Consider the following 12,498-nt stretch of genomic DNA (forward strand, 5'->3'; position numbering starts at 1 on the left):
CAGTAGGCTTGTGTAGGTAGTTTTCCAATTGCACTTGCATACTTCAGTCAGCAAGAAAGATTCCTCTAGAAGAGTTGAAATGAATGAAAAATAAAAATCACATTAAAGTCTTCAGAACAATTAACCTCCGTATTTACAGATCAAAGAGACAAGTCCAAGAGTCCAAAGTTCACCTTAAGGGGCAATCTAGATGAAGACAACAAGTGATGAGAGGCGCTCTCTGCAGCTTCACACCTCTCCTCCAAAAGGTTCTCCCACAGGAGCCAAAACGTGGCCACACAAAGTGTGGATTTGGTACATGGGGAGGACAAAATTTCTGAGGAGGATAGTGAAATAAAAGCAGTAGGAAGTACTGGGAAACTTTTAAAATAAAAGAAAAAGAGTGTTGCTGTTTAATATCCCCAGACAATATCTGACCTTGCAGCACCATCCCTAGTATAGATCTCTCACTAAAAGTGTTATCCTGCTTTGGTTACAACCAGTTAGTTGTCTGTTTTTATCTCTGGCTATCCAGTCCTGCTACTTAGCCTTTCTGCTATAAATTTTTTTTTTCTGAAGCTCAGCTATTGCTTCTCTGCTGTCTCTTCTTTTACAGAGCAGCTTATTATCTGCATCTTAGCCCCCTTCAAATGTCTTCTCCTCTGTGTTCAAAGGATTACAGGGCGTACTGGATGTTTCACTAGAGGTTAACACAATTACAAATCCAGAAATGCGCCAACAGTTTCATTACAACTGTCTGTGGGTCTGATTGCATTCACTGCATCCTGGGTAATATAATCACATATTTCTTTCTGAAATATAAAAGCATTGTAATGACAAAGAGGTAAACTATGTATAAATGAATATCTGTTAGAGAAAAGAAAGTTCATAATAATAGAATTTCCTTGTAAGAAACTATAACTGCCAAATTGACTTCTACAATTGTTTTGGCATAGAAAAGCATACACATTTTGGGGGAATATATTTTAATACTGAAAGATTTTATTTAAATGATGTAAGGAAGATTTCTCAGGATGATGAAGTGTATGAAAGAAATTTCTACATAATAAAAATCAATTAAAAATAAATAGAAATTAGAGGTGCAGAGGAACATGACAGAATCCAGATACATATTTCTGGTAATGTAGGAAAGTGATTATCAAAGGTTTGACAGTTTTCTAAGATAATAAAACATCACGATAACTTCAGTGGTTTTAGTTCCAAATATTCAGACAACTGTCATAGCTCCATCAAAACAGCAAAAATGGCTTATAATATTCAGAACTTGAAGAGCAAAGGAAGAATATGATGTTATGTCATATGGGAAAGGCAATATGTAGGCAAGCAAATGTTAGTGATGGCAGCTCCTTTCAAATGCAATTCGTTTTCAGCATGCATTCATCCTAGCAAAATGGAACTGCATGAATGTCCATGGAAAATGAACAGTCAAGGTGACATCAAGACGGATGAATGAATTCATCTAAAAATTCAACCCAACATTTATAAATCACACAAAGAGCTTTGTAGAACTTGCTTTATTCTGCCGTATTCTTCTCTGGCTTGTATCTATTAAAGATGCTGCTAGGCCTTTGTAGTCCTTGTTATTTAGGGTAACTCTACCTGCATGCAGTTGAAATATAGTAAGATCACACCTCACTGATCTTTGGAAGGGATCATCACCTAATAAGAATGACTATTAATTAGATTTTATTCAATTAAAAAATCATAGGCAAGATGAATGTGTTTTAAGTCTAGTCTGTAGATAGCAACAACAACAACAGAGCAAATCAGTAAGTTAAGATTCTCAATGAAAGGATGATCACGAAAAATTTTGTTAGACTTCCTCTCACCTAAATATTGCTGTATAAAGGCAACAAACCTAGCTGTCACTGTCTTCCTCTACAGACAACAGAGAGAAAGGCATCTTCAGGGGCATATTTATCTCATTTTATGATATATGTCTAAGATAAGTGATAGTTCCTATTTTTCTCCATTGACTACATAGAGAATCTGGCCAATTCCTTTGGTCTCATCACTTCTACATGAGTAAAGGTAACTCAAATGTAGACTATTCTTTGTCAGTAAATAACAGAAAATGCATATCCCTTGACTTGAAAATAGAAAGTTGAGAAGAAAAATGAAAGCTTTCACTCTGTGTAGCACACTGGCCTGACAAATGAAAATCAAGAGTCCCTTGTAGAGACACTCTTCCACCCAAATGTCTTTAAGAGAAAATGGAATTGCTTGTGGTGAAGAACATTTACAAATCTGAGAGCAATTTTTATCCTGAAAGTGAAGGAATTCATCCTGATGCTAACATAAGAAGTTCAGAATGCTGCAATTACATGGTTTATATGAATAAAAGAAAGTTTAGCACAGTGTTTCTTAGTCATGTACCAGAAAATGAAAATAAAATAAAATAAAACAAAACATAATATAATATTCTATAAGTATTTTCAGTGTCTCAGCCAGGCACCAGAAGGTATAGACTGGCAATGTTTGAAATATACAGAACAGTTATTCATATAAAAAACAAAAACAAAACAAGTGAAAAAAAGGAACATTAGCTGTCTCAGACTTGACAAATATTTCAAGGTTTTAGAGGCCAGCATGAAAAACTGAGCAACTGTCAAAACAAGAAATCTAAAAGTTGATACTGACAGTATCTGATAACCATTCAGGCCACCTTGAGCAAATTCCACAGTAAAACCTTACCTAAGTGAGAATGTTCTACAGGCAGCTGGTCCAGATCATGAGAATGTACTTAGCCACTGCAATCCTGATTTGAAAATTATATGTCTTAATAAAACCTAGAATGTGAATATAATGAAACCCCTATAATTAACTAGCACTCCAAATAAGACACTATTCCATGTTAAAGAAAGATTTCATAAGTTCCTACTGAAGGAGGGAGGGGGGAAGGGGAGGAAGGAAATGCTTTCAAAAGCATTGGTCCTGCTCAGATAAATGCTTGACAGCTCGGGTGTAGAACGGTAAACAAGTGCCTATTTCTCCTCAGGACCAAGACTGTACTGGCAAAACTAACAATTTTGATGACAGCCTTCCCAGAGAGGCCAAGAGCTGAAAGAAGCGTGAGCTGCCCTCATAACCTTAGACTAGATGGATATCAACCTGTTATCTATGGACTCCAGCGAGCCCACAGTATATTCCTTTGGGGGTCCAAGAAAAGTATGTAGGAAAAAATGTTTCACGAAGACTATGCAATTTCTATACAGGTAGAATTTCCAAAGGGCTTCTAACGTCCACATGAAAAATTTGAAAAAGCTGCTAGAAAGTATCTATTCTTTCCAGCTCAGAGCTCAGAGCTCCAGTTAGAAAAAGCTTATGTAGCTCCCCACTGAATTGCTGAATGCAATATATTTGAATGGTCAGTGGACAAAGGCTTCTGGATAATTTTTTTCAAACAATCCAACAGTGCTGCATGTTTTTATTTAAAATTTTTTTCAACTAAAAATTGAAATTTAGCAGGGCATGAGTCCAATTGGACCAGTTGTTTATTGCATTTTTTAAAGATTAATATGTTCTAATTGTATAAACTAAATATTTATCCATTAGATAGCTTTTAAACCTCATTAGGAACCAGATTCTTGTCTGGGTTAAAGTGACAAAGCTTAGCTGAAGTGGAAGTATCTATTGCACTTTGTAAGCTGGTCCTAAATGTTTCTTATACTTTAATGATACTTAAAACACATATAGAGCCTATCTGTATTAATCTAATGACTTTAATGTAAGAAGGCACTGAAATTAGATTGGTATCTAATCAGGCACTTAGTGCTCTATTTTTTACATCAAACAGCTATGGGATAAAATACATGAAATATTTAAAAGGTCCTTAGAGCAAGGACTAAAACACAAGGACCGAACACAGATGAACGCCTCAGCCACTCATGTGCATTTACTATCCAAAACGGAACAAGGTCAGAAAGGACAGGATGCAGCCACAGTACGAATGGGTGGAAGAGAATGGAGGTTGGAGGGAAGCTTGCAACCAGACTGGATGCACACATCAAGATAATGACTTAGCAATCTTTTTTTCCCCACAGTTGCTGCATTGTTTCAGAGAAAATGGAAAGTGTTTATTCCTTAGGCTGATACATGTAAAAAAAAATTTTAAGAAGGAGTACAGATAAAGCTATTTCTTAAGACATACAAAAATGACAGCTGTACTTAAAGACAACAATAATTTCTCTGAAACCATCAGAAAATAAAAACATTATTTAAAAAATAAGCTTATCTTTTGGGGTTTTTAGTAGTGTTTCACTTTACACAAAATTTTAATTAGAGATTAGTTTTATTCTTGTAGTTCTGTTGATAGATTTGAGGCAAGCGACATACATCATTAATTGTATTGTACAGGGGATCGCATTTCAAACAAGAGTTTTGTCTGACCAAGCTCCTACAGCCTGTCTGATTGTTGTGGAATTGTCATTAAATGGAAATGATGTCAGAGTATTGAACCTAATGTTATGTTTCCAAATACTATGAATAATATTACAGTAGCTTTAATTAATTTCATAGCAAAAAATGTCTTTAAACAAAGCAATGATATTAGTCCTGGTGCCCTGGCCAAATTCCGATCTGGTTAATTGCATTCTGCTTACCTACTATTTCTCGGTAGTTTTAATCGGATACATTTGTGTACCTTACTGTTTGTTCAAGCTGTACATTGACATTTTGATGCTGTACATTGTCAGCTCGTTGCTGTCTGTCATCCCAGAGTCAGCTGTCTTCCATTCCTGACTATCAGAGCACTATTAATCAAGCCATGACTACAGTACATGACCTTGAAAAGATTTCTTTCCCTCTTCCTTCCTCCAGTTCATCAAGTTACTTCAGTACTGCTTAACCTAGCAGCTGAGCATAGATACAATTTATCTCACTGTTTCTTAAACACAGAGTGCTCATTCAGGTCCCAGCCATGACAAAACTGCTGCCGGAGTCCATTAGCGTGTGCTTCAACCTGGGTACAGAGATGACTGCCCACACACTAGTGTTTCAGCCTGGGTCAGTGGGGCACTTTGAAGAAAATCTCCTAATCAACTTCACTTAGTGTGCTTTGCTTTGAATTGTGGACTGGTCTCTGAGATCATGACCTGCACTTTGGATGAAACTTAAGGGGAAGAGATGCTCCAGGAGCATATCTCATACACTTCAGCACTAGCTGAGCATGCAGTCAATGGTCCTGGAGTAGAGCTAGTCCAAAGTGAAAAAAAAAAAGACATCAGTTTCTCAGAGTAAACTGTTTTACTCTACAGCTTCACTCCTCTTGGTTCACATTACTTGCTTGTGTAGACATAGTCATATTCAAATGCTTTATTCAAATTAGCAGATTTGAATTGTACTATCTTACTAGTCTTTGACGTAAGGGTGTTCCATAGCTCAAAATCTGGATGGCAAATCATTTGAGAAAAATGTTCTTCTAACACTGCAGCATTTATTGACAGTTGCAGAATAGTTATGGAGGAAAAGGTTCTGAAGACCTAATTCTTGGCTCATTAAAGGGTTTTAAACTAATTATGACCTTGATTTGGGATTGCCTTTATATATGTTTAGGCAGGATCTTTAGTGACAACAATGTATAACAATTTTATTGCATCTGTCACATCTCAAAGATTCATTTCTCTCATTTCTACTCTCTCTCTCATTTTTACTATCATTATCAAAAGCTTCCTTATGCCCTTTGGTCTTGAGGGTCACTTGTGGTATTCAACGCAGACATTCATGCACATCAGTTTTCCTGTTTGGGATACCAGACAAGACCATTAGGGAGTATGGAAAACATTTAAATTGGGCATGCACTTTTGTTTCAACTGTCCCCTGAAGCACATAGGTGAAATATTTGATTGACTCTTTATAAGATAGGTAATTGATAATAACTAAAGCCTTTTTTATTCTGAGATATACAAAATTACTGCTGTTGGAGCCGTTGCTTTTCCCAAGCCAATGATGTAATATTTTAACAGATGGCTCCAAAACTTCAAAGCTTAACTGATGGGCTATCTTTCACAGTGCTTATAGCGGAAGGGGCTCAACATGAGATTTTTCTTGGCCTAATACTGGCATAAGCAATCATTGAAACACTCAGATCTAAATCTTAAGTCTCCTGGAGTAAACAGAGATTTCGATGTCCAAGTTTAATTCAGTCCCAAAACTTTAAAAGTTTTGAATCCAGAAGACTAACTAACAAGAAACAATTATGTCAGAGATCTGCATATTTTGTCTACTATCTGCATTGACAGCGATCAAAATATAAATGCCCAATAAAACATGAGATCAGAAAATGATACTGCCAAAGATAACTGGAAGAGAGCCTTCATATCACTTAATGAATACAAATAATGTTGCTGGAAACCTGATCTGTAGATAACAGTAGATAAAAACATCATACTCCCTCTTGGTATCAGGTGCAATGTTCTATTCTCTCAGTAGAACAAATGAATCCACATCCCTCCCGCATCTCGTATATAAAGTATCTCAGGAGCTACACATATTGTGCTGAATGCTGCACATGATGCTTTTTTTAAGATCTCAAGCTAAGTGTTAAGCTAGAATTGGATTGCCACCATTAAGGTTTTGTCACAGTCTGATTTAGGGAGAAAGTCAATGGTCTGGAAACAGATGTGAAATTCTTAAAATGTACTTCATCAGATCTTCAAAACTGATTTCAGGCTTAACACTGCCTTGGATTTTCTCAAGGCAAAAGGAAGAAGATAAATAAAGGCGGAGAAGAGTGACAGGATAAGTGGTAAAAGAGAGATAAGATCATGTGAGCACAGATGCTAATGAACTGAAAAATACCACTTTATTAAGCTGTTACATATGTCTGAACAGAAGGTAAGTCAGTCATTTGAAAGCAACTTTCGTGTGTATAAAGAGCCTCTTAGACTTCCACACAGAAACTTTTTTATTCCTCATTCAAAGTTTCTGCTTAAGATTATGGACATTTTCCATCTTGTATTAGCTCACAACCAAGCCATTTCTAAGATGATCTTTCTCTCATTCACTGTCTTGCACACATACATACACACACACGTGGAGGAAAGGGAGAAGAAGCAATGGGAAAGGTGAGAAAATTTTACTCCAAATTCTAAAAGCCACAGTCAATGCCCTCATAGTCAAAGAAATCTATTGCTGTATGGGTGGTGCCAGCTGGAGTCTTGCATCTCACCTTCTTACATGGATATTCTAATAACACAACTACTGGCTTCTCAGGCAAAAATAATCTTTTATGTATTTATCTTAAACTAGAATTGGTTTCAGTCTGGCTTAAGAAAACTTTAACTGAACATTGTACATTTACAGAAAAAAATCTGGCTTTAATGGAACTTCCAAAGAAAACAGTTTTTTTATCACTAAGATCCTGGCTGAATCTTTTTCTACACTTAATAGATAAATAACATCCAAATAGTGGAATTCATTTACAAGTAAAAAGCAAGAACATTTGGATGCTTGGCTAAGACTACTTAAAGATCCATATTATCTGAATCAAATGTACTGCTAAGGCTTTATTTATTACTGATCCTAGCGTGTTGCTCTTTGATTAAACCTCATTTTGTGCTACTAATTCTCAGTAGTACTGCACAACATATGTTACAGAAATCCCTAAGGTAGTCAAGCGAAAACGAACCCAAAACAGCAGAGAAGTCACTTACCTGTCTGAACTCTTCAAGATCTATTTTGTTTCCCACCAGCACCAAGGGGATGTCATAGGTGTGCCGGACACGATAAATGAGTTCCTTAAACTCAGCAGCTTCTTGAAAAGATTGGCGGTCTGTGATGGAATAGCAGATAATGAAGCCTTCTCCGCCTCGCATATATTGGTCCCTCATGGCTGTGAATTCTGCCTGTGGAATAAGAACATGCACAGCAATTTGGCAGACAAAATTATCCATCTGTAAACAGTGGACTTCCTGAAAACTTTCCCCATTCCCCAAATAATTGTTTTAATGTTTTAAATATTGCTTGCCGACACTCGTGCATTCTTGGCGCTCCTCATCGTGGATAATACACCACCAGGATTTCTTTTAGGACATTTACTCCTTTTTCCCCTCAGAGGAATCTGTCCTCTAAGAATATCAACTTCCTGTACTGGTTCCTGCATATAGCAAATGCTGTCTTATATATTTCTTGAACCTTCTACAGCACTTCTGGTACACGCAGATGACTTGCAACTCAACGGATACTAACAAGTGTAAAAGAAGAGCTATACTGCTGTCTAGGGATAGGAGGCAGGTACAAACTCCTTATTATGCACTTGATTCAAAAGCCCAGTAACATCAAAAAGACATTCACTGACTCCCACCAGCTTTGGAATAGTGCCTAGAAAAACAGGAATGTAATCTGCAAAAAAACCTGCTCTTTTAAATGTTTCCAGAGAAGCTGCGGTTTTCAATTCAGTGTGGGATAATACCACTAAAATGAAATGAACAATTCTGAATAAAGAGAGAACTACCTCAAAACTTCTACTCTTGCATTTTTATTTATTTGTGTATGTATTTATTTTCAGAGCAACATTTTTGGTTAACATTACATTTTTTAAAAAGTATTTAAAGAGTGCCACACTCTAGAAAAATGAGTTTTATTTTAAAAAAAACCTAGTCTTAGATACTGTGGCTTGAGAATATGTTTTAAAGCCAGTTTCTTCTTCAAGCTTGTTTGCTCTTCTTGATCACAGCCCACAATAACCCAATGTCATGGCAACAGTCGGTCAGAATCAGAATTCTCCTGACAGAATCAGTTCTCTAGAGATATTAAGATGCAGGAAGGTCTGATAAAGCAAGGAATACACATATCAATGTTGGACCATTCCTAGGAGCAGCAGCATACAATATCAAGTCCTGAAATTTTTACTCTGTTGAGAATTTAGCCTAGGATTTTTTAAAACAGTTTCAGTTTTTTAAATATATATATATATATATATATATATAGCCTCAATTCTTACTGAAAATTGAAGGGAAATGGATCGCTCATGCTGTTTTAAAAGTCTCGGCCTTAAATCTCTTTCAGTAGTCACTCATGTTGATTGATAATGCTTGCTGTGAATAGACTTTCGTGTTGACCATTATCATTTATTCATGATGTATCTTTTACCCAAGGGCTTTCTTATATATCATTCCAAATATTTCACCTGCTATGGGAAAAAGTTAATAGACTAAGCTCCAAAATAGCAGACTAATAGGCAATTTAAGGGTAGGATTCTGCTTTGAGACTTACTCAGAATTTCAGAATGTCTAAGCTAACACCACCGGCATCCCAGGAGAGTTTATTAACTGTGGAGCTACATGATAGTGTGGGTTAGGCCATGCTCTACCCCATCCTGTTGAAACTGGATGTGTAAGAAGTGGGGTAGTGGTGGGGAGAAACACAGAACACATCAGACAAGAAGGATGCTACAGTCTGTTGGTTAGGGCAAGAAAATGAACGGAGAGCTGGTCTTTGTTCTCAGATCTTTGCCTGCCATTTACATTAGATAGCCACTGGATTAAGCAAAGCAATACCAAACCAGAGACCAGACCCAAAGTCTCCCAGTTATCAGCAGAAAGTGTTAATGACTAAGCACAGAGACATACTCTCTCTTCCTTAATTTCCCCCAGATCCTAGGCTTTCCTGCCGGAACACGGATCTCTCCACCTATCCCCCAATTTTATTTTCTATTTGCATCCCTCACCTAGAACTATTCTTTCCTCTGATTAGAAGGACACTCTCCTCTGTTGTAGGAGTTGAACAGGGCCAGGATCCCCTCAGGCTGGAGAGACAATGGAAACCTCACCTAGAGTTAAGCTTGCAGATTAAGGCTTATTGATTTAGTTGCCTGTGTGCGGTTGTAGGCTGGTATCTAAGCTCCCGTTATATTTAATGGAAAACCAGTCAATACAATTAGCAGACTACAAATTGCTTCTACTGATGAAAAATACTTACGTATTTGAGGGTGAGCTGAGCATTTAGACAACTAAATCAAGCCTGTAGCTCCCATGTAGACACTTCAAAGTAGATATATTGGTCTGGAACTTAAATCCCAGCCCAGATGTCCCCTCTTCCTGGGTTAAGGCTTTCATATGTCAACTACTATAACATTGTACTATCTTGCTCAGCCTTTTACAAAAGATGAGCCCTGCTCAGTGAGATGATCCACCTCTAAGAAGTGCTCTTAACTTTAGACATTCATTTATAGCCCTAAAGGGCAAACAAAGAAGGAATTCAGACACATATTTCTGCTTAAGCACTAAGTCACTTGCTGCACCATGCAGACTCCCAGGATCACTCCCCAGGAATGCTTAATGGCTTTGCTTTACTGCCAAAGAAGTCTGGGTTCCTAGTTTTATGCACCGTGAATCATTCCAAAGGGACAAAGTGCTCCACTTTTAGCCACTGACATTCTTGAGTTGGAGTCACCTATGTAGGTGTTCTGGTTCATACCTGGGCATAATTATGACTGCATGGATTGAATCAATTTACTTCTGCAATTTTTTTATTATGACATGTTATTTCAGTTGATGTATTACACTAAACAGCCAAAATACTTTAGTGTCATGCTTGCAGTGATCCATTTTTGCATGCACTAATTATCATATGCAAAGTGGACTGGGGACACCCACATGTATTTTTTGTTGTTGTTAACTCAATTAGTCATTTTCTTTCTTTTTTTTTTCACCTTGATTTTCACCTAATAGTTTTTTTTCCCTTGGCATGATGGCTCATTATAGAGTCAAGGTTAAATATAAAAGAAACAGAGGAAATATAAAAATAAAAACACTGAACAATCTCCAAAACCTTTGGGTCCATCTTGAGCCCTTTCTTAGATTTCCCAAATGCTCCTTTTTTCTGTTTACCAAGAACCCCAACATAATAATATATATTGAGAAAAAGAATAAATACAATTCCCAATAAATATAATATAACCCTTGCAATAATATATGTATATTAAACACAAAACACAGGACTAAGATGTAATTAAATCTCTCTGATCAATTTTTAGTTCAAGTCCTATTCCAGATTTCACAGCTTACAAGCATCTCTACAGCAAGCAGAACCAAAACATAAATCCATGTTCACCTGGATTTTGTGGAAATTCAGAGGTAGATGGAGATGGAACCAAAGGTTTTGGAAGTTGCTCGATGCTTTTATTTTTGTATTTCCCCTGGTTCTCTTCTAAAAGAAGCAACTACGTATCTGTGCAACTGGCACACTAGTATCTTCTTCAATTTTTTCCTGCTATTATTGTGGCTTTTTTGTTAATTATTCAGGAATGGTACTAGATGCCACTTGTTACTAATAGGAGAAAAAACTAAAACATTTCCATGTCAGTAAATGCCAAAGGGAATAGACAGGAGGAGATCACACCTCCTCAAAATGAAATCAATTCTAAGAATTAAAGTGAAGATTTGTCATGCTTGTAACACTTTGCAGCTTGACATTAGTCTATAACATTCTCTTGTGTATTATGACTAAGACTTAACTGAAAAGTGTGATAAGAAACCTTTTGAAACAAAAGCGTCTTCCTACTGCTGTACTTCAGAAATAGAAGCAAATTTTGATTGAAACAAAATAAAACTTTTTTCAAAGTTGAAAGAAGGCAGCATAACTTTCTTTTCTTTTTCTAATAAATAAAATTGATTGCAGAAAAAGCTGATACTTATCCTTGTATGACAATATGTAAGTCAATGTGTTGTTCAAGAAAGTTGGCAAGAAAATCTCCCCATGATTATTTCATTCCCAAATGGATGTAACATTTGCCTTTTTCCAGCCATCTCATCTGATCTTTCAAAGAAGACAGTGGCCTCACAGTGACATCAAGCAGCTCCCTCAACATGCTGAGATGCATCCCATCCAGCTACATCAAATTGCATTCACTCAGCTTAACTAACTTCTTCCCAAACGACTCCCACCCCCACCCAAGGGTAGTATATCTCTTCCTCAAATTTTCCTCCTAGGCATGAAGACGTGGGAGGTCTAGTATCAAAACTTGCCAGTAAAGGCTGGGGTAAAGAAGGTCCTGCATGTGTTAGTCCTTTCTGTCATTAGGCCACCCACTCCTTTCAGCAGCAGGCCCACATTTTTCCTGTTCTTCCTTTAGTTACCAGGGTACATTTGGAAACCCATTTGGTTGCCTTTCACATTTCTCAAAAGTTTCGACTCCAGCAATGCTTTGGCCTTCCTAATCCCATCTGTTCATACCCAAGAAAGACTTCTATATTCCTCTTTGGGAGGCTGTCCCTGCTTGTCAATGCCCTCTTTTCGTCTTAGATTTTAAGAGAACAACTTAGTGAGGAAGAAAATAGTCATCCCCTGCTTTATCTCTGTCATCCTGATCTATCCTCTTTTATCCTGCTTTTCATAAAGAGCAAGATGTGTATTTTTTAATTAGCTTTTAAGTTCATTTTGTTTCCATACAAATAGAAAAACTTTTGCCCAGCTCAGAATAGCAATTGTCATGAAATAACTTCTTCCACATCACCATTTTACACCAGCAGAACTAAGAACGGAAGCCAAGTCTCATAT

The 12,498-nt window shown here is 36.9% G+C and overlaps 1 protein-coding gene across 1 annotated transcript in view; it reads right to left on the reverse strand.

The window, feature by feature from the left end:
* LOC112985109 (GTP-binding protein Rit2) overlaps positions 1 to 12,498 on the reverse strand; it is a 176,614-nt gene that overhangs the window by 75,191 nt on the left and 88,925 nt on the right. Inside the window, exon 4 of the mRNA XM_026103494.2 lies at positions 7,653 to 7,844. Within this exon, the coding sequence (XP_025959279.1) occupies positions 7,653 to 7,844 (192 nt within the window). The remainder of the gene's footprint in view (positions 1 to 7,652; positions 7,845 to 12,498) is intronic.

Source organism: Dromaius novaehollandiae, chromosome W (assembly GCF_036370855.1).
Source record: "Dromaius novaehollandiae isolate bDroNov1 chromosome W, bDroNov1.hap1, whole genome shotgun sequence".
Classification (NCBI taxonomy): domain Eukaryota; kingdom Metazoa; phylum Chordata; class Aves; order Casuariiformes; family Dromaiidae; genus Dromaius; species Dromaius novaehollandiae.